This window comes from Cnephaeus nilssonii (genome assembly GCF_951640355.1).
Source record: "Cnephaeus nilssonii genome assembly, chromosome: 6".
Classification (NCBI taxonomy): domain Eukaryota; kingdom Metazoa; phylum Chordata; class Mammalia; order Chiroptera; family Vespertilionidae; genus Cnephaeus; species Cnephaeus nilssonii.
This window is the reverse complement of record NC_137077.1, coordinates 96,611,344-96,634,478: the sequence shown is the minus strand read 5'-3', so window position 1 is coordinate 96,634,478 and position 23,135 is coordinate 96,611,344. Positions and strand designations below refer to the sequence as shown.

Genomic DNA, 23,135 nt, shown 5'->3' with positions numbered 1-23,135 from the left:
TAGTTTAGGTGAAGCTTCAAAGGAAATGTGCAACCTATGCATTGACCCCAGCTCTGGTCACGCTCCTCCAAAGGCACCTTCAAAACTGACCAGGGCTAATCAGAGAACCCCTCCAGCTGGGCCTCTGAGCTTGGTGTAGCGGCCTCAGGGCGGACGCCCCTCCTGCGGGCCGGGCCGCAGGCAGCGAGATTGCAGGCTCCTCCTCAGGGTGGGTGACATCCAACCTGGGGAAGCAACTTCCTGTTCCGTCCCCGGAGGGCAGAGGAGGTGCAGTCCAGCCTTCTAACACGCAGTCCTACAGAGACAGAGCCCCCCTCTGTGGAGCAGGCGGCCCCTGTGCGCCTGAAAGGCTAGGGAGCCTGCGCCCTTGGGCTCCCAGCACGCAGAACTGCTCCGGGATCACCCTGATGTCCCCGGAACCGGAACCGGAAGCTGCTCTTCGCAGCAGGTCTCCGGCCTGCCGGGGCCTGTGGGGGGAGCAGTGGGAAGCGCAGGCGCCAGAGGAGGCGGAAGCAGCTTGGAGGCCGGGTTGCACTTGGGTGTGTTTTTCTTCCCAACCCTCTTGCTTCTTTTTAACCAGGAATCCGCAAACCATGGGGCCAGTCTGTGAGATTAATTTGGCCGTTTTAAACAGTTGAGGGGAAAAGCTCAAAAGAATAATATTTTGTGAGAATTACATGAAATTCCAATTTATATGTTCGTGAAGTTTTATTTCAGCACAGTCACTCACTTGGTGGTATCATCATCAATAGCTGCTTTCACACTACAAGGGCCGCATTGAGCGGTATGGTCTACAAAGCCTAAAACATTTGCTGTCTGGTCCTTGACAAAAAAGTTTGCCGACCCCTGCTTTAGCCCTTCTGACAAGCCTGGAGGCCAAGCCTGTGCGGACACCCGCACCTGGCTGGGGAGAGACAGTCCAGACAGAACCGGTCTGTTTTCTGCACTGGAAGGGAGGACCTGCTTGTTAATCCTGGGGTCACTGTGGCAATCTCCTGAGGCCCCTCTACTCACCAGGGTGTGGCCAACAAACAGAAGGTGGCGGCAAGTTCCAGGGAGAGCCCTGGCATTGGTCCCTCCCCTCCTCAAAGTTCTTTCTCCTCTTTTTTTTTTTTTTCTGCTTCTCCCCACTCCCACCCCCCAATTGTCTCGTATTCCTTTGAATTTTTTAATTGAAAAAAATCTCTCACCCAAAATTGCATCCCTAGACCCCACTAATATAAAGACAAGTTGGTTTAAGGCAGTGGTCGGCAAACTCATTCGTCAACAGAGCCAAATATCAACAGTACAACGATTGAAATTTCTTTGGAGAGCCAAATTTTTTAAACTTAAACTTCTTCTAACGCCACTTCTTCAAAGTAGACTCACCCAGGCCGTGGTATTTTGTGGAAGAGCCACACTCAAGGGCCCAAAGAGCCGCATGTGGCTCGCGAGCCGCAGTTTGCCGACCACTGGTTTAAGGTTTCTCAGGCTGGCAACTGGCTGACCTGCTTGGTGTGGCTGAGCATGTGTTGTTTTGGCTGCAGGGCCTCTGATGGTGATCGTTGAATATTGCAAATATGGAAATCTGTCCAACTATCTCAAGAGCAAACGAGACTTATTCTTTCTCAACAAGGTAAGGAATTAGGGTTTGGACATTCTTAAAGATAGCAATGACTTTCCATTTAGGCTGTTGCCTCATAAAACAAGAGAAACCTATATTTTTCCATTAGACTAATGTCTGGCTTTGCCTCCTTTTTAAAAATGTCCTTCCACTCTTTTTGCGGACAGCACAGAGAATATTTGATCCTAGTGTATGGAGCAATAAATAAGGGTTAAAATTTACTAGCCGTCTATCTAAACACCTATCAAATCATCCTGATAACTTTATCTCTCTTTCTCCCTCTCCCTCTCTCTCCCCAAATAAACACAGACACACACAAATCACTTAGTCACTTGTTTTATAAAGATAGCAAGTGTAATTGTCTCTGTTTATTAGATTAGAGAAATTAAGGACTCAATCAACTGAGTGACTTTACAGTAAACAATAGACCAATGATGGAGTCCAAGAAATCATTTTCTTTCCTTCCCACTCTCCTTTCTCCCACTTCTCCACACCCTCACCACCTGTCACCCCTACATATGCACTGAACCAGCCTTATGCACTAAATAAGGCTATGTAATAGAAGAAACACATGAGTCCAAGTTCTAAAGGCAAACCAAGTTTAAAAGAGATTATTGAATGGAGGAAAAAAGACTTTAATAAAACTTTGCCAGTGTGACCCATCCCACCAGCGCAGTACTGCGTCCTTCTCTGGTATGGAGAAGCTCGGCAGACAATGATTCAATATTTTTAACTGATAATTAGCAATGTTGGTGAGGAATCCATGTAGTGTGGTGGGTTACGCACTCGGACTCTGCATCCAGACTGCCTGTGTTTAAATCCTGTTTCTATCACTTATGAGATCTGGGACCTTGAGCAAGTTACTCAGTCTCTTTAAATTTAAGTTTCTCATTTATTAAACAAAAGTGATAATAGAACCCAACTCATTGTTCAGAGAATTACATAAAGATAAACATTCAATGAATGTTAACTGTCATCATCATCATTGACCCACTGAAATAGAAAAAATAGGTGAGTCCAACTGAATGCCACTGATTTGTATGATCTATATAATAGATTAAGTGTCCAAAACCCATGAGTGGTGCCTATCTCTGTCACGTGGGCAAGCGTGGTCATGTGGCACACAAATAAAAACCGCGAGACAGCTAGCCCAGTCTCTCATCTCTTAAACTTGGATCCAACCAAAGACACACATGCTCTACCAGACGGGCAGCATATAAGCAAGGACATATTTTCCCAATTTTAAACGATGTCCTCTCGTAATTAGAACCTTTAAGCTGAATGGGATCTTTGTGATCAGCTATTACACACCCTCACAGTATAGATGTGCTCAGAAAAGTTGAGTGATTGACTTAAGGAGGCACACCTACCAAGAGATGAAAGAAAGAACTCAGCTCTCTTGTCTCCCCTTCCAATGCTTTTCTCTGCACAACACTGGATACGGAGGGGGAGAAAACAGAAGATGAAGTGAAAAGTGGTGCCCTGAGCTCAGGGCAGTGCAAACCAGTCCTGAAATCCTGGACTGGCTTCAGGAAGAACTAAGCCAGAATAATACCCCAGGGAGCAGGGCAGGATGGAACATTTGGATTTGTGCGTCCTTTGTTTTGAAGAGTTTGCTTCCTTCTCTGGCTATATTTAATGATTCACCTCCTGTTGGTGGAGCCTAGTATTACATGGAAAACACATGGCTATATTTCATATTTGGAACCTAAAGCAATATAAAGAGAAGGTGAAGGAAAACTCAAAAGGCTAAATAGAAATGGGCTATTTCATTTTCCAAATAAATTCACTGCTTTCTGACAGAGTCCCAAAAGTTCAGTAAATCAACCTTTATTTAACAAATAGTTACCAATAAGCAAAGCTGAATATACCATTGATTGAGAGTCCGAAAGTGGATGAGGGAGCTTGAGTTATGGTTCTTGGGAGACATGCCCCAGGCTGAGACTTCTGGGAAAGTCAGGAAGAAGGCTGCCCAGAGAGCATGGCCGTGGACCTGAGCCCTGAATGGGCCTGTCAAGCACTCTTCTCCCCCTGCTGCCTTCTGTCCTGGAGAGGGTCTTGTAATAAATAAAATTCCAGTCCCCAACTGAGCAGAATCTAACTGCTTCAAGGAGATATTCTTTACCAGCTTTCAGGTAGGTCACCAGAGTGGCAGTGGCTGTTCACACAGCGTCCTGCCTCCTGTCCTGCAGCACAGGAAGGTCTCTTTTCAGGGGCAGCAGCCTAGTAGCCTCTACACTTTTAGAATTTGTCAGCTGTCCCTCCTGAAACTCTCTCCTCTGGCCTCTGCTTGCTCCCACTGCGCCCTCTAGTGGAGGGATCACTCCTATTTTGTGACATTTCTAGGAAAAGCCAAGGAAGGGCAGGAAGCCTGGCTAATCCTAGCACTGCCACCGTGTGCTGGCAGCTCAGGGGACAGCACTGAGCCCCAGTCCCCCTGGGCCTTGTTTCAGCATTGCCATCTGGCAGAATTGAGACTAGGTACCTGGTCCCGTCATGAGGCCACTGGGAGTGTTTATTGTCACAGTTGTTAGTTGAATTACTAAATGTGCTACAAATCCTGTCTGGTTCCACATACACACCCAGACCAATAACTCGTTTTTCTATGAGTCAGAACATGATAGGATGATAGAGCCTTTCAGATGAGGAAAATGAAACCCAGACCAATAAGGTGATTTGCCCAAGATCACATGGCTAATGGAAGAGCTAGACTGCACACCAGGGCTTGGATGCCCTGTCCAGGATGAAAGGCCTTTTCTACCCCTGTTAGGGTCTAACTGTATTGGAAGAAAAAAAATGTTCATGTTCCCTCCTTTCCTAAGGCAACCAGAGACATTGGTACTATAGCCCTCTTATTACTCCTCGTAGGGATTACAAAGTGAAGCCCCAAGTCCGCTGGGGATGCTTTTCCACCATTCATGTCATCTTTTATAAGCTGGCACATGGGATGGGAAAAGTGGTTACGGGCACAAACTGAAGATGGCCAGACCTGAGTTCAAGCTTTGCCATTTACTGGCTGCATGTGACTTTGATTACTGACTCCTCTAAACCTATTTCTTTATGTATAAGCAATAACTACTTTATGGAATTGTTGGAAAGATTAAATGAGAAAATATACCTAGTTTTGTTTTGTTTTTTAATATTCTGGCTCACACAGAGTAAGCTCTCAGTGAGTTCCAGCTGAGATTACTACTCCTTTGTCCCACAACCCCAGGAGTAGCCAGGTGCCTTGCTGCTGATTTACTATCTATTTTGTGGAATGACCTTCTCTCAACTCGGGCAATTGCCAGCTTGAGGTACGATCTTCTCCATTTCGGTTCTGGGGCTCCCTTTCATCTGTGTCCTTCTTGGTCTGTTCAAAGGATGCAGCGTTACACATGGAGCCTAAGAAAGAAAAAATGGAGCCAGACGTGGAGCAAGGCAAGAAACAAAGACTAGACAGTGTCACCAGCAGCGAGAGCTTCGCAAGCTCTGGGTTTCAGGAAGATAAAAGTCTGAGTGATGTGGAGGAAGAGGAGGGTAGGTATTAATTCCTTCCTGTCCTACAGTCTGAGATATTTTTACAACATACTGTGCATCTCTGAAATTTTTTTCTTATTTATCACCCTAATAAACATCCGTGGGAGACTCGAAGGGTAATGTCCTGAGGAGATAAGATTTGAGTAAGATTATTTACAGAGTTACTAATTTTGACAGGGAACTCTGTACAATTGTCTCTCCTCAAGCCTTTTTGTCTTAATGGGTTATTCCCCCCCACCCCCCACCCCCCATGCTTGGGAAAATGGGCTGGAGGCCTGGAAAAATCTCTGATATTCATACTGAAACTCAAATGCCCTTGAAAATGAACTCTGATCCACTTATTGGTTTGTTTTATGTTTTACTAACATTGATCCAATAAAGCGGGATTTGGCATAATAACAAGCGCCATTACAAACAGCTATGGTTTTAATGCTTTCCAGATTCTGACGATTTCTACAAGCAGCCCATAACGATGGAAGACCTGATTTCTTACAGTTTTCAAGTGGCCAGAGGCATGGAGTTTTTGTCTTCAAGAAAGGTCAGCCTTGCTCTTTACTGTTGCTCTTCTTTGCCAGGGTTGGACATGTGGACACTGACATGGACACACACACGTGTTGGCTATAAATCCACTTTTCCTAGTATTTGCTTATACTTATGTCCTTAAATATAGAGAAAATATCATGACCGATGCCTGAATTTGTCCTGATAGGAGCGAGGAGTTTTGAGAACACCAAGTCTTAATACCAGGGGGTAGAACTGAACTCTAGGGGAAAAGTTGACCGGACGGACCTGGTCCTCATTATTCACATCGCCCTCCACGTAGCTGCAGCCCTGGCCAGAGCCTCAGAACACTCCATCCCCAGGAGGGTTGTTAGTCCAGCTGAGGGGCCCTCCTGGGAACTGTAGCTGGAGGACCAAAGGTTGGGGGAAGTTTTGCTCCCCGGGAGGATTTGATCGCAGCTTCATTGAAGAGGATGCTGTGCTGCAAACAGGAGCAAAGCAGATGCAGGCCCTGCCTTGAGTTTGGGGCCTCCGGGGGCCTCTGTTTGTACAGAGGCGCCTCACGTTTATGGTGACTCCATGTGCACTCGGGGTTGCTTCCGTTGTGTAACAGATCCTCAAATTAAGAAGAAGAATGACACTGAGAAGCCACAGGAAATTAGTCAGTTAGCCTAAGGAAATGCATTGATTATGCAACCGTTTTATTATAGTGCATTCATCGGGACCTGGCAGCTCGAAACATTCTGTTGTCTGAGAACAACGTGGTGAAGATTTGCGACTTTGGCCTCGCCCGGGATATTTATAAGAACCCCGATTATGTGAGAAAGGGAGATGTAAGTCAGTTTGATATTTCTTTGACTCATTTACACCCTATCATTTTTAAACCGCAGACCAATGCGCTTGGTAAATATTGACACTTCCTCGACAGTGGTCCCCAGAAAACCATCTGTGTTTCTGTGGAGACAAGCGACGGCTGTGTCCCAGAGAGCCCGTGTGTGGGGTGGCCCTTGTCTGAATGGCCACTGCACCGGGCTCTGTTTTCCCCTCACTTCCCGCGGGGCACCTGTCCTCCGGGCAGTGCTGCCCGAGATGGCTAACCTGGGAAGTGTTTAGCAGGGCTCTGGGCACCTCCCTTTGACTCCTGTGGGAGTTTTGGAATCACTGGAAAGAACAGCCTGGACTCTTTCCCTCAAATAAACCCAGATGATTGATTCAGCAGGTGTATATATCTCAGGAAAGGGTGGGGGAGGTATTGGTATTATCTTGTTATTGAGGAAGCTGCCCCCCCCCTCCTCACCCCCGCCTTCCATGCATTGCACCCACCTGTGGCTCACACTGGCTCTTCTCTGCTTGTTTGTGGACACAGTGTTATGTTTCACTTTTGTGGGTGACCTCCTGTGTCCTCTCTTCTCAGCCTGCACCCTGAGCGCTGAAGCCTGTGTCTGCGCCCTGCCAATTACTCTCCAGTACTGGTTCTCAGACTTCAGTGCGCTCACAAATCACCTGGAGGGCTTATTAAACTACAGTTAGCTGGGCCCCACCCCCAGAAATTCTAGCTTAGTAAGTCTTGTGTAGAGCCTGAGATTTTGCCTTTCTAACAAGTTTCTAGATGCTGCTGACACAGCGGGTCCCAGGACTTTACTTTGAGAGCCACTGCTTCAGGCTCTTTAAAAAAAAAAAATTTCTTGGGGAGCCCTGACTTGCAGAGATTGCATCTCTCTATGTATTGGTCTGTCCTCTTCTGTTCATCTGTATCTCTTTCAGCCTCTCCCTGCTCCCCCTTGCATTTTTCTCTTTGTCTCTCCATTGTCCCATGATTCATTCCCATCCATCTAAGGCGGCAAGGCCTAACTCACCAGGATTCCTGTTACCAAGAAGAGAACAAAAATGTGTCTGGACACCTGAAAACCAGCCATATGGTCTCCCAAATACTGTCTATCACCTTCTTTCCTTCCTGTGCCTTTGCCCACTACCCCCATTTAATGACTTTTAAAATTCTGTCTTTTTAAATAAGAATGCTGTTCAAAATCCTCCTTGTGAAGAAAAATTTCTGGAAATTATGGATTTTTCAGGATGTCTTCCAATTCAGATCACCCTTTTCCAGGTCCCTGTGGAGTGCAGGTTTTTGGGGGAGACTGATTTCTTACAGAGTCGTGCTGGACACATAAGAGGGGCTTACTAAACAGTAGTTATCTTCATAGGAATCACATAGCACATAGCTCTCTCTTTTAATATAACTGCACGTTATAAGCGTTTTCTCGGTGTTAGGAAACCATAACTGCTCTAGGAAATGATTTCTGGGCCAAGTGTTATCTGGGAAGTGACCTTATGGGCACTTGGGTTGAATGTGCTTTGTTTGCATGTCCTTCTGCTCAAGGCCCCCTTGCCCTTTTCTAGACGCGACTTCCCCTGAAATGGATGGCTCCTGAATCTATCTTTGACAAAATCTACAGCACCAAGAGCGACGTGTGGTCTTATGGAGTACTGCTATGGGAAATCTTCTCCTTAGGTAAATGTGGGGGAAGGAAGAGATCAAATAGACAAGAACCAAATGTCTGCTGAGTGTCCTTTGGGTAAATACAACCTTTAGGCCAGCTTCTAAAAGAACCTAAAACCCTCACAGAGCGTGGGTCCGTGCAGAATCTCAGGCGAGGAGTGGTGTGTGTGTGTGTGTGTGTGTGTGTGTGTGTGTGTGTGTGTGTGTACCCTGCAAAGTAAGGAAGCTTTATACAGACACAGACAAAGTCAGATCAGTACAAATCTGAAGTTGGGTTTACATTCAGCCAATCTGGCTACTCCTTTCCTTGTCTTTTGCCCCCTTCTCCTAATTCCTCACACACACTGATTCCTAATGCCCTTTCCACTCCCTCCCTGCATCATGCCTCCTTCGGAGTTTCCTAGGAAAGGCCCCAGCAAGCACAAGTCAACCAGTGTTGGGAGCAGGAGGCCTAGATAGTGCAGCTAGTCCTGGACAGCGGTTTATGCAGGATGAAAGATGGGGACATTGGGTGTAGTTATTCTGCTTCCAGAAACATCCACGATGGGTGGCTAGACGCCTGTTCAAGGCCCCGAGCACACAGATGTGCACAGAGCCCACATCTGATTGCAGACACACACTGATGCTCTGAAGCCTCCCAAATGTGGGGTCTAGCCAAGAGTCTTTTGGACTTTGCCAAAAATTTGCCTTTTAGAACAAATAAAAGTCACCCAGTAACATCCCTGGTTTCCTGTAATGTGTGGAAATCATTCCCCTGCTTTCGATGACAGGCACCTGTTGCTTCCAGTCTTTGAAAGCAGCTTGGCGGCCACATGGCCCCGCAGTGACACAGCGCCAGCACTGCACACCTCCCAGCTGCTTCCTACCAGCAGCAATCACTAGAAAGTACAGACAAACACATGTGAGATAGACGAGGTTCGAGGTCTGGAACAGAGCAGACTAGGAGGCCGGGCTCACTACTATCCCTAGCCAAGAATCCCCCTAAAAGGAAAGGTTACGTGGGCATCCTGAATAGCAAAACTCGCAAAAGGCAAAGTCTAGGCCCTCTGGGACCCTCTGGCACACAGACTCCTGCCTACAGGCAACCCCTACATTAAGCTCCTTCTGGAGCTCAAGGCTCCGCTCCCTCAGTCCTGGCATAGCAACTAGTGCCCAGTTCTGTGAGAAGTTTACAGGAAAGGAGTGAATTAAAATCGCCCTCACTGAGGTATGAATAATCCGCAAGTGACCTTGGCCTTTTAAAATGAAGTTTATTAACGCAAGGAATGAGTCTAATGACGGATTTCTTTAGAGTTGCTTGTGGGGAGGGAGAAGGGACCCTTCAGATGACACCCTCTCTCCTGAGCAAAGAGACAGGAATGACCTGAGGTATCGGACACCCAGCACCACGGGACCGGCCAGGCAAGCGGGTATCACTAGCAGGCATTTGCTGAGCTTCAGTATGGGTTGTACTGTGTGTGGAGATCCGTTCCAGTCACTGTGAATTTATTACTAAACTATCACTTTAAAGGGAGGAAAAGGACCCCCTTATAGCCTTTTGTGCCCTGAAGCCGTAATGTACCCTGTGCTTTCCCCATTGTCTCGCGCAGGTGGGTCTCCATACCCAGGAGTGCAGATGGACGAGGACTTCTGCAGCCGCCTGAAGGAAGGCATGAGGATGAGGGCTCCTGAGTATGCAACTCCTGAAATGTGAGCCCTGGGCCTCCTCCATCCCCCTGACAGCTCTCGTGCCAGCAGGACACCTCAGAAAGGGGGCATTTGTTGAGTTTTAGCATCCCAGTCGTGCGTAGCCTCAGTCGGGTCCAACTGTGCTGGGAGTATCCCAGAGTGAGGCACCCTGACCTTGAGCCATCCTTACCTATTTCCTCTCCCGACCACTGGCGTGGCTTTGCAAGGCCTCTGGCTGGGAACTGAAGTTAGAAACTCAATTCTAGGTATGAATCCAGGCAAAACTAACAGACCACCCAGGAACTAAATGTAAGACCTTGTCCTCACTCACAGAGTGGAAGCCAAATAAGTAGCAGCCACAGGGACAGAGTGCTAGAAGCCCCTGTGACCCGTCCTCTGTCCTCACCAAAGACCAGTTCGGAAGGCAGGGGAAGAGGTGTAGGAGAGGAAGCGGGGGGTTTCCTGATGGAATCAGCCATTATACTCCACAGGCGGCAACTTGGGCAACAAGACTGCTTGAGACTCATCTTAGGCATTGGCTGCAGCGCCTGGAGCTTCTCGCGGTGGCTTCCTGCTGTGCAGCCCTGTGACTCCAGGAAGGGGACAGGCACTGTGCGGAGGCTTCCTCCATTGTTCAAGGCTTGCTTGCCTCTCTTGGACGCTCTTTCTTCCTGAGCAGGAATGTGATGACACTTGCAGTTTTGTTGAGCTGCTGACAAGGACTTGGGCCTCCCCAGGGCGGCACCACCTTTCCTGAACCGGCAGGCGCCCTCCCCATCCCACCCACACAATGGGGTCCTGTCAGAAGCCCCGGGATGGCCTCTGGGGAGGAGTCAGAGGGGATGGAGGAAGTGCGGACTTGGCCAGAGGGCAAGGTCTCTGTCTCTTTCCTTCAGGTCTGGAGACAAGGTTAGGTCAGACCCAGGGTGAGGGCGAGGAGGCCAGGGGACTCAGGCCTGGGAAGGCAGAGTGTGAGGCAGCCTTACGTGGTCTCCTGGTCGGGAAAGGTCAGGGAGGTGGAGGCAAGGCCCTTTCTGAGAGCTGGGGACAGATGAATTAGCCACGAGGACTGCATTGGGGCTGTAGTGCTCGAGGCATGGAGAGTTTTTGTCTCCTTTTACGGGGTGGAGAGGGGCGAACACCAGATCTGGTTTAAAGGGAGATTACTTGGCACCTTAGGTTTTGTGTTTTCCCCACACCATCTCATCTCCAGTTCCTGCAACCTTAAGGAGCAGGCAGGCAGATATATAATCTGACTTTGATAAGTAATGAAACTAAGCCTCTGAGAAGTGAAGTGATTTGTCCTCTATCAGCTAAGTAATAGAGGAAACAAATCTAGAAGCCAGTCCTTTGGGCTGGCCTCCCTAGATCTCATGACTGTTAAATTAGGAATACACCCCCCGTGCCTTAGAAGAAAGGTTTCTCTAACATGTCCGCTCATGCTCTGAGTTAAATGTTTCCTTCCACTTTTCGCATAATGTGAAAATCACAAGAATGCGTTCTCTATCACTAACAGTAATAGTAATAATTGCAGTCATTATTAAATAACATGTAATAGTTATTTAGTGCTTATTAAGTGCCAGACACTGTCTTTGCACTTATAACATGTATTCATTTTCCTAATGCTCATAACACTCCTATAAAGTAGGTGCTATTATAATCCCCATTTTACAGGTGAGAAAACCAAGGCACAGAACAGCTAGGTGATTTGCCACATTGCTAGCAAGTTAAGCAAACCCAGCCTGAGTCCAAAGTCCACAACACTGTGCTACACACGTGCAGAGTGTATTTCCAAGTCTTACCCAGCTTCTGGTCCGGAGCAACTGTAGAGGCACAAAGTCATATCAGCTGTGGACTAAGAGCTCCCTTGGACTTTCAACTTTCCGAAACCTTCAAGTCTTCACGTAAACCTCTCCCAGGTTGCCCTGGTACCCCCCGCAGCCAGAGGAAGGATTGTTCCTTAATTCTAGTGAATTTATTTCAGAAATGATAAAAAGTAAGATGCAGTTTCGTGAAGTGTTGGTTCAGAAGGACAGAATTCAACCTTAGCCATTTTGAAGCATTTGAAGGTTGCCGGGGTGAGGACGGAGTACAGCTCTCAGAACCGGGATTCTGTGACCTGAACTTGGCTTAAAGTGGCACGCATGTGAGAGCTTGGGTGATGGCTCAGACTGGAAGCTCTTCCCATAGACCCCTTGCCCCCGGCTTATTCCAAGAAGGGCTGTTGGGTTGTGTGCAACTGGTGTCCCTTTACTTTATTAAAACCTGTTTACTTAGAGATGTAAAACTGTTTAATGCTAAGTCATTGGTTTTCTGCCCAGAGCCTCAGATGTCTGTCAATAAGGGAATAAGCAGTTAATTTTTTTCTTTTCCTTTGGTGTTTGCTGAGATAATTTGTATTGAATTTCAGGAGAAAGAAGTGAAAACTAGAAATCAGAAACCAAGAATCAAAATACAAAACAGCAACCATTGTAGGTAGTCCCTCTTGCTAGTTTCAGCACAGACAACCTGAAAGAGCCCTGCTCACTGTCACGTCCCCAACAGCGGCTTGCTCAGTGGGAGATGCTGCTGGCTGAGCAAGCAGGGCCTCTGACCCGTCCTCCCTGTCTCAGGCCCCCTTTCTGTTTTCCCAGTTCAAGTCTTTCTTGCTTTGGCTTCCTTTCGTGGGTTGTCTATGGATATGTTTAACGTTCTCCCAATGGCCTCTGTTTATTGCTAGAGATAAAGGAACCTTGGACGATTAGGCCTGAATGTGGCCAGAGGGGAGCAGGCCAGCCTCCACCACAGCCCATGCGGCATGGGGAGAGGGGTCTGGCTTTTGTCTAGTGACCACCTGTCTCTGTAGTATATGTCTTTCCACCTGTCTCAATGAGTAACACATATAAACTTACCTGAAAATGAGATTCACATAGGACTGTGCAGACTGCCTTAAGCTACTTCAGACTTTTGGTCACCACAGGCTGGCCCAGCTTGCCTGAATGAGTACCTTGAGCCCTTACTCTGAGGCACTGCTGGTCAGGAACTGTTAGGGACTGTGAGAGCTGCAGCTCTGTCCTGTGTCTCCCAAAGAGCAGGGACAACAGCCCAGGGTTAGAGTCCCCTTCCTCACTCCCAGTCACCTCTGTCTGTAATTGAGTCCCAGTGCAGTGGTACCCAACGTTGGTCTACACACCACACTCACCAAAGGGCCTTCACAGGCTCTCGGAACCAGCTGACCCACTCTACACCCCCTGGGAGTTAGGAGAAGAGGTACAGTAGATGAAACAAGGGTGGGAGGGAACCAGAGTCATCTTCTGAGAAGAGTCTTGACCCGTAGGTTTGGACAAACGTAGGAGAATTTGCAATTCACACAAGTTATTTTTATGAGCTCCTATCCCTTACTCAGAGCTTCAGACATCTGCTTCCTGGGTACTTGTCAGAAAACAGAACCTCAGTATCCAACTATGAGGAAAGCGGAGGATGTCTGAAGACCACATGGTGCCACCATTCCCCTGGGCACCTAGAATTTTATCCCTGGGTTAAATCAGAACCTTAGGACTTGTATACCTGGACTACACTGTTTTGTTTCTCAGAATTGTTTTTACTGAATGGTATTTTTTGCTATTACGGCTTTGGCCAACATTAAAAGATAGTGTCCAATGGGAGAAAATGGGGCACGTCAACAATGAAGATAAATAAATAAAAAAGGCGGACCCCCGAAGTCATTATTGCCTAGATGGTAATGATGTTGAGCGGCATCTAGGAGAGCCTCCTTTCAGATTTCAGTTCTGGAAATGGCCATGCGACTTCCACGTACCTGGTTTGTTTTGAACTGCTGGCTTCGGTGCATCATGTAATTGACTGCACCTTCTTTTTTGCCAGTTACCTGGGAATCATGATATAAACTTTGCATATTAACTTTGTCTGTAGTTCCACCTTTTATTCTTTATTTTACCTACCCCCACCCCCATTCTTCTTTTCCTTTTCTTAACCTTCCTATACTCTTACTGTCTTTACCAGCCACTTCATATGCTTTGGAACCGAATAGGGATATCCTTCAGAGATACCTGGAGCTGTTGGTGCAACCTGAACGCACACAGCTGGGAGTGGCAGAGGTCCGAGGAGCACTGAGCTGCTCAGGTGCTCTCTCTTCCCGGAGGCCAGTCTGACTTCCTTCAGCAAATCTTTATTGAGTGCTTATATGCCAGGCCCTGGAGTAGGTAAAGGGTGTGGCGATGAGGTCCCCTCCCAGTTCCAAACTCTGAGCCCATTCAGATTTTGATCCTACACAGTCTGAGTCCTCTTTAGTCCAGATGATCTCCGGAGAGAAGAGATTACTTACAATAAACATCTCTTGGAGAGAGCAAAAGAGCCCAAAGAGAATAAATCCTTAAGGCAGTGTGTGTGCAGACTGCTGGCTGTGTCCCTGCAGACAGGACCAAGAGAGGAGCCCAATACCTTCATTTCTAAGATGTCAGAGGAGAAGAATTGCAGAGGAACCTGCTGACGTTGAAATCCCAGAACAAGATTCCGCTTCTGTAATATTAAGACAAATGTTTTCATGTCCAGAAGCCCAGCCTGTATTTCTGCCTTCAGTGGTAGGAAGCCTTTGACGTGCTGGGGACAGGGGAAGTCAGCCACAGGCAAGGAACCTGTGCACAGGCCAAGGACACACTCACATGTTAGGTGGACTGCCACCTTTTGGAAGTGATATGAGTCCTACACACAGGGCCTTCTCCATCAGCTTCCACCAACTCTGAGGACTTGGAAATGCCACATGCTTATTAAGAAGCCCAAGCCAGCCCAGCCGGTGTGGCTCAGTAGTTGAACACCAACCAATGAACCAGGAGGTCACGGTTCGATTCCCAGTCAGGGCATATGCCCGGGTTGTGGGCTTCATCCCCAGTGCAGGAGGCAGCCAATCACTGATTCTCTCATCTCTCCCTCCTTCTTCCTTCCTCTCTTAAAATATATATATTTTTTTAAGTCCAAGCAGCCTCTGTTACAGCCTGATCATCTAATAAGTACTGCACACTATTCACCCATTGATATTTGTGTCTTTGTTAACATTTTACCTTTAAGAAGTCCTGCTTTTGGCAGTGAGGGGAGAATTACTGCTCTTCAGACCTAACTGCAGTGAACGGTGGTTTTTCCTTTTCGTAGCTCTGCTTCTTCCCAGAACGCCCTTCCACTCTGCACTCCAAAGAACTAGGGTTGTGATGGGCTCTGGAGGGGGTTCCTTAACCTGCCTTTGAGGACATATTTTCCCCCACTAGCAGGACCTGGCCCAAACAGCCATTTATGTGTTGGTGCTGCATAACAGAATTTACAAAGAAAGGCATATGTCATACAAGAAGCCTAGTCATCACATGTATGACAATACCTTCGCTTTGGGGTGCGGCATGCGGGGCAGCTGTATCATCACCGCTGCTCTCCAACCATTGCTCATGTTTTCACCCAACAGCTATCAGCTCATGCTGGACTGCTGGCACCGAGACCCCAAAGAAAGGCCAAGATTTGCAGAACTTGTGGAGAAACTAGGCGATTTGCTTCAAGCCAATGTACAACAGGTAAAGCTCTAGAATACCAGGAGCCCAATGCCTTTTTGGATGTAAGCCAAGGGGGTGTTTTGTTCTTTTAATAGCTGTTAATAGCTGAGATTAGCAGTAAAAAAAAAAAATGTGTGTGTGTGTGTGTGTGTGCATACACAATAATTATCTTTTACAGAATTATCTTTCCAAAACACAACTAAGATTGTAAATATAACAGAGCTGAAACTGACATAATGCTTCACAAAAATCGATTGCAGTAGAAATTTCTGCACTTACAGCTCTCCCTTTGGTATTTTAGGATGGCAAAGACTATATCCCACTCAATGCCATACTGACGGGAAACAGTGGGCTCACATACTCAACTCCTGCCTTCCCTGAGGACTACTTCAAGGAAGATAGTCCAGCTCCAAGGTTTAATTCAGGAAGTTCTGATAATGTCAGGTAAGACTTTTTTCTTTCCCCAACTTTATATTATAACATTTTCAAACATAACAAAACAAAAAAACCCGCACCTCCTAAATTCAACCGTAGTTAAGTTACCCCTATTTGGTCTATACATATATGTATCTGTACACAGTCCCTGTGTGTGTATTTTTCTTTTTAATGAAGCATTTGAAAGAAGGCCTAAACCATTATGACACTTTCCACCTAAATACTTTGGTATACATCTTGTAAGGATATTTTCCTGTGTAACCACATCAAAATTATCATACCAAAGAAATTGATAATACTTTAATATTGTTAAGTATTCAAATTTCCCCAAATGTCTTTTACACCTTAAAAAGAAGGATGCAATCAAGAATAACTCTTTGCATTTTCTTCAGTTCCTTTAGTCTATCTTATTCTAGAACAGTGGTTCCCAATGTGGGGCACACGCCCCAAAGGGAGGCAATTTGATTTTTAAGGGGGGCAATTAGAGAATGAGTTATTAAAAGTGAATTCTTTTTGCATTTCTTATGGTTCTAGGGGCCTCATATACTAGTACAGTATATAAAGATATATTATGTCATATTTATGCACTTCAGTTCTCTATTATATGTTTTGAAACTTTATTTGCTATTTTTTCATATCACTTCATATTATTATTTTAACAATTTCTTAGTGATTTCTTCCTCAGTACCTCAGCTGTCCTTCCATTCTTTTATTTTTCTCTTTCATGCCATGTTCTTTGGAAGCTTGTTTAGACCAAGTTAATGGCCTTTTAGGCTTCCTCCACATGAATAGGAATTCACTTTTTGAATAATAATAATTATATGTCACAAGGAAGGCATGGATTTTAGAGATGCTTAGGTGGGGCATGGCCAAAAAAAGGTTGGGAACCACAGTTCTAGAATAATTCCTTCATCTTTTTTTTTCCCAAAAACATTGACTTTTTTCATAAGATCTTAGATACAATTAAACAAACACACTAGATTTTTCTTTCTTACCTGATAAACGAACGTATCTCTCATTACTGCAGAGGAAATTGGAGAGAGGGGTAGGGAAGAAATATTTGAGAGCCTCCCACTGGGGGGTAGCTACATGTGTATCACACATGTTCAGTACTATAAGTTACATATATGTCACATATGTTGTTACTAATTGTTGCACATGTATCACACATTAGTACTAATGATTACACATGTATGACACCTCCATACTAATGGTTATACTAGTACGTTATCGTACACATTCAGTACTAATGGTCACACAGACACATGCTGTGTGTGGACTGGCATTGTGCTAGGCTTTTTGCATATGCCAACTCCTTTGAGGTTCAAAACAACCTTATGAAGGAGATATTATTATTATTCATGTTATACAGTTGAGGACATTAAGGTTCCATGAGGAATAGCTTGCCAAAATTGTGTCAGAAGAGAGTTTCTAGCCCAGGTATGCTGCCACTCCCTCCCTGTTCCATGCAGTCAGGACTCTTTTGGGGGCTGACTGTCCTGTGGACTTTCCAGCATCTTTAGCTGCAGTGGACACAACCCTAGGACTCTGACCCCAGTCCAGACAAACTTGGCAGGTGACCAGGGAAGGCACTGGGAAAAGCTGCACAGCCTGAAAAGATTGACAGCCTAGAGGCCCAGTGGCCAGCCCAGATTTGTGGTAATGGGTGGCAGCTCAGTGGCACTGCTCATGTTTCACAACCAGCCCAAGAAGCTGAAACAGAGGAGCCATCCATTTTTTTAAAATATATTATTGATTTTTTACAGAGAGGAAGGGAGAGGGATAGAGAGTTAGAAACATTGATCAGCTGCCTCCTGCATACCCCCTACTGGGGATGTGCCCACAACCAAGGTACATGCCCTTGACCGGAATCGAACCTGGGACCCTTGAGTCTGCAGGCCGACGCTCTATCCACTGAGCCAAACCGGTTAGGGCGCCATCCATTTTTTAAAGATGAGAAAACTACCTTGGATTAAATAAATTGGCAGGGTCTGATTGGGTCAGAGATCGGGGAGGGGAGTGTCAAAGTTATTTGGGCCCTTCCAGCACGTTGCTTAGCCTTGGGCCCAATAGAGAGCTTGCCTAAGAAACTAGGCCTTGCAGGCAGTGACAGGGTATCAGATTGAGAAATTCCATCAGTAGATGAACTTGTCTTATGAGTAACCGTATGGTGGATATCTTTGACAGTCTTTCCTAAAGGATCTCCAACAAAAGGTCTGGGAGTAGTTGTGGGGAAATCACACAAATATTACCCATTTCTCCCAATCTGTAATCACAGAACAGAATATACAAGACCAGCTCTAGTACTCAGTTATGCCGTTAAATCAGCTGTGTGACCCTAACAGGTCATTGCATTTGTTCCCTCACATCCTTTTAGAAGTAGGCAGCCACATGATAAAGTCATGTCACATCTCTGGGCATTTCTTCCTCTTCTTTGTAATGTAAGGTGTTTAGACTAGATGATGGCTCAGGTCTCTTCTAGGCCTGACATTTTCTGATTCCACAAGTGGCCAGAGGTCTAACCACTACTGGTTCTCTCAAATCCCTCTGGGGTTTTGCTCAAAACTATAAAATGTGCATTAACAACCATGGGAGGAAGTGGCATCACTGGAGGGCTCCTAGGGGAATTTCAGTCTCAGGAGTAAGGTGATTCCTTCTGGTATTTTGGTTCATCGTTGCTGAGATATGGTGCCCATGGTCTCCTGACTAATCAAAGCTGGATGCATGTTCCTGTCTTGATTATTCTTTCTGTTTCTTTATTAGATATGTAAATGCTTTCAATTTCATGAGCCTGGAGAGAATCAAAACCTTTGAAAAACTTTCACCAAATGTCACCTCTATGCTTGATGTAAGTAATGGAATGAACCTACTCAGTGCACCCTGGCAAGACCCTTTGCCAGACTCCACCCAAACCCACACTCCAGTAGTCTGGTGGCTCTCAGTCAGTGTGGGCCAATAATGAGTGGTGGCTGAAATGGCAATTTCAGGGGGATTAACAATAACACCGTTATACAGAGCTCATTGAAAAGCAGGTAAACCCATAGTTTGAAGATGACCCGGAATTCATTCCTTATCTAGTCATGACTTAGTCCCTTAGAAAACTTCATTGTGTGCTTGTAAGCTTCTTGGCTACCAATGATGGAACCCTGCTTTCAGAGGACAGAGGAACTCAAAACTGTGAATGTCTGGGCCTTTGTGATGTAACAGAACTCTCTCTAAGAGCAGCCGGAGATCCTGGAAGAAGTCTGTCTGGGCCTATGCTCCTTCCATGAAGGTCCTGGAGACTGAACAGCCATGTTCCTACCCCGCTGCACTGGGATCTATGCAGCCTGGCACACAAGAGGGCTCATTGTCTCTTGAAAGCTCTGGGACCTGGGGTTGATAAAATCAGGGAGGAAAGGGGGTGCTGGGCAAGAGCGCCGTGTGGCCTCACAGACCTTTACACCACAGTGTGAGCTCCATATATGCACTCTGCCACTGAGTGGGTAGAAATGCTGGCTCTTAGGACCCGCCCACACTCACTGAGTCAGACTCTGCACCGTCTCGGGACTCACGTGCACATTAGAGTGTGAGAAGTGCTGGTGATGACCATGTCCCACCGAGGCCTGTAAACCAACTACCGTGTGAAGGTAGTGACCACAAACAGTGTGGCCATGACATGTAGCACAGTCACTGTAAAGACACCAAAACCTCTTCAAACATACCAGATAAAGAGGAAAAGGTAATTTAAACATGTTAAAGCATTACAAACAAGCCAAGAATGCAAAGGTAAAGTAGCTGGAAATTTTGTTTTGCTGTTTAGTACTTAGGTTTTGGGTCCAAGGATATGATACTCAGCAAACATGGAAGATCTCTCCCTCTTCCCCCTCCCTTCCTGCCCCAATATAGTGGGAATGACAGCAGCTTCTTGGCTGGCTTAGGCCTGTTTACTGATAATTGAGGACATGAACACAGCCAGTAACAGATTCAAAGGGTGACAGGAACAAAGCATGGCAACAATTTACTGGAAATGGCCTATGAACAGAGTAATGAGGAATCTGCATAAACTCAATGCTAAAGATGAACCAACAAGAAAATAGAATTGCTGGAAACCATGACCAAGGGGTCTTGAAAATTCCATAGAATCTTCAAGAAAAAAATTAAACCATATATTTATAATTTCTCAGAATTTTTGCATATCATAGCCACCAAATAACAGCACTCTCATCGCCAATAGTCATCTGTCAGAATTAGTTTTAATATATTTATACAATAATTTGCATAGAAGTTTACTATGAAAAATGCTCATCTGTTACCTGCAGGTTCCCCTTTTGTTTTCATTTATTTTCTCCACCTTCAGGGCTTCAAGTCACTGGGAATAGGCATTTCTTACATCTAAAGGTTAGACTTTCCAATATGAAGAAAATGCTTTGTCTTAATGGGCAGGGATTGTGAAAGGTGAGGACAGAGCCTGGAGCGACTTTAGGTGTGCCTCTCCCATACCCTCCCCAGACTTGGTATGGACCCCTGTGGCTCAAGCAAGAAGTGTAACCTTTTTCCTTCTTCCCGCCAGGATTACCAGGTGGACAGCAGCACTCTGTTGGCCACCCCTTTGCTGAAGCGCTTCACCTGGACTGAGAGCAAACCCAAGGCCTCTCTGAAGATTGAGTAAGGAATCTGGGTGTCTTTTCCATGAACAATTGGTGTAGGGGGGATGGAGAGGGGGAGCTGAAGGAAGATGATGGGAAGGTGGTTTAATGGGGATATTTGAGTGCTAGTTGCCCTCCTGAACTATCATGTTCAGGCATTATAGAAAAACACATTTTCCCCCTAGAAGGGCAGGGAGGAGGAGATAAACTCAGACATATGAGCACCAAGCTCTGGGAAGGAAGACTGGGGTTTACGAAGAGAAAATACGCAGCAAATTGCAGCAAAAACAGGCCGTCCAAACACAGGAAGCACAGTGCCTCAGGTGAAAGGAGCCTGATGCCCACTGTGAACAGAACAAACATCAGATCCCTGGTGGGACAGGGAGGGAAGCCGCGCCCATTGTTACACCGGGCACGGCCTTTGTAGCAGAAGGGTCATGGTGCTGTTGTCTAGTCCTGAGACATGCCATCCTGGGAACCCAACCTTCAAATGAGGCCTTGCTTCCTGTTTGATCCTAGCACATCTTCCCGACAGTGGCCAGCGACAACTACTCAGAATTACTTCAGCCCTTGCTTATACCCCACTGGCCCACACATCACTTCCACTTCTCTCTGCTAGTGTCTACCTAGGACCAGTGCTGGCCAGGGCAAGGCTGGGCCTCTCAGGCATCCCTTCCTTGCCTGGTTCCAGTGCCTGCCCGTCTCACCCACAGGCAGAGCCTGCTCCTTTCATCTAAGTCAGGGGTCCGCAGATTTTTCCTCAAGGGGCCAGAGAGTAAACAACTACTCAATCCTGCCACTGTGGTATGAAAGCAGTCCCGGCAGAGGATAAGCAAGCAGGTGTGGCTGAGTTTCAACAAACTTTAAAACACAGGTGGCCCTGGCCAATGAACACATGAAAAGATGCTTTAGCACCATTAGTCATCAGGGACATACAAATCAAAACCACCGTGAGATACCACTTCATACCCCCTGGGATGGTTAGAATCAGAAAGTCACTGTTAGTGAAGATGTGGAGAAATTAGAACCCTGTGTACTGCTGGTGGGAATGTAAAATAGTGCAGCCACTTTGGCAAATAGTCTAGCAGTTCCTTATAATGTTAAGTGAGTTACTCTATAATCCAGCCATTCCATTCCTTAGTATACACCCAACAGAAATGAAAACTATGTCTGCACAAAAACTTGTACACCAAGGTTCCCAGCAGCATTGTTCATAATCACCAAATGTCCATCAGTTAATGAACGGATAAATAAAAAGCTGCATATCTGTTAAATAGAATAGTAATTGAAAACAAAAAGTATAAAGTACTGATACATGCTACAATATGGATGAACCTGGAAAACATTAAGGAAAAGAAGCCAGTCATAGTATATCACATATTGTATGATTCCATTGGTGTGAAATGCCCAGGATAGGCAAGTCTATAGAAATGGAAAGTAGATTAGTGGATGTCTAGGCTGGGGGTAGGAGGTGCAGGGAAGAGGAGCAGCTGGGTATACTAATGGGTATGTATGTGTTTGAGGGTGGGGGGATGATGAAAACTGAGTGTGGTTATGATTGTGCCAACTGTGAATATACTAAAAGCAATTGATGTATACACTTTACAAAGATGAATTGTATAGCATGTCAATCACATCTCAGCAAAGCTGTCATTTAAAAACAAAATAGCCCTGGCCGGTTGTTCAGTGGTTAGTGCGTCGAACCTAGGACCAAGGGATCCTGGGTCCGAATCCCAGTCAAGGGCACTTAGCTCGGTTGCAGACTCCATGTCTTGCCCTGGTCAGGGCATGTGCAGGAGACAAACAATCAATGTGTCTCTCTCACATTAATGTCTCTCTCTCTTTCTCTCTCTCACTCTCTCCCTCTCTTCCCTCCCTCTCACGCTCCCTAAACATCAATGGGAAAACATCCTCAGTTGAGGATTAAAAAATAAAAAATAAATAAATCTCTATTATAACAACCCCTTGGCCATGACACCATCACGCCGTCATGCCCAAAGACTGGTCACCAGGAGGCTGCGTGCACTGCGAGGCGCGCATGAGTGGGCAGGGGCTTGACTCTGGGTCCTGCGTCCCTCCTGGCACGGCGCGAGTCAGTCTGGGTCCCGCCAGCATGGTGGGTCTGAATCTCGCACAATATAGCGCACTGGGCCTCTAGTAAATTAATAATAATAAAAACAAGACAAAACAGCCCAGCCAGGGTGGCTTAGTGGTTGAGTGTCAACCCACAATCCAAGAGGTTACCAGTTTGATTCCCAGTTCAGGCACATGCCCAGGTTGCAGGCCCGATCCCCAGTAGGGAGCGTGCAGGAGGCAGCCAATCAATGATTCTCTCTCATTATTGATGTTTTTCTCTCTCCCTCTCCTTTCCTCTCTGAAATCAATAAAATATATATTTTTTAAAAATAAAATAAAATCAAGAAAAACATATTTTTTAAAAAAGCATGATGTGTGCTCGCTTCAGCAGCACATATACTAAAATTGGAATGATACAGAGAAGATTAGTATGGCCCCTGCGTAAGGATGCAAATTCGTGAAGTGTTCCATATTTAAAAATAAGATAAATAAAATAAAAAAATAAAGATGTGTAAGTTTAAAAAATAAAAACAAAACATATGGCCAGCCAGCCCATCGGCTATATTTGCTGACCTTGATCTAAATCAAAGGAGGGCAACAAAGGCCTCCAAGTGACATAGTTAACCCAGTTCATCAGCCACAATGAAGTCATTGGATAAGAACAGCTCCAAGCAAACATC

The 23,135-nt window shown here is 46.0% G+C and overlaps 1 protein-coding gene across 1 annotated transcript in view; it reads left to right on the top strand.

Annotated features, from left to right (window-relative positions):
• FLT1 (fms related receptor tyrosine kinase 1) overlaps positions 1-23,135 on the top strand; it is a 208,018-nt gene that overhangs the window by 182,243 nt on the left and 2,640 nt on the right. The window contains exons 20-29 of the mRNA XM_079773671.1: positions 1,527-1,615; positions 4,966-5,122; positions 5,563-5,660; positions 6,334-6,456; positions 8,021-8,132; positions 9,710-9,809; positions 15,232-15,337; positions 15,618-15,760; positions 18,515-18,599; positions 20,304-20,398. Of these exons, the coding sequence (XP_079629797.1) occupies positions 1,527-1,615; positions 4,966-5,122; positions 5,563-5,660; positions 6,334-6,456; positions 8,021-8,132; positions 9,710-9,809; positions 15,232-15,337; positions 15,618-15,760; positions 18,515-18,599; positions 20,304-20,398 (1,108 nt within the window). The remainder of the gene's footprint in view (positions 1-1,526; positions 1,616-4,965; positions 5,123-5,562; positions 5,661-6,333; positions 6,457-8,020; positions 8,133-9,709; positions 9,810-15,231; positions 15,338-15,617; positions 15,761-18,514; positions 18,600-20,303; positions 20,399-23,135) is intronic.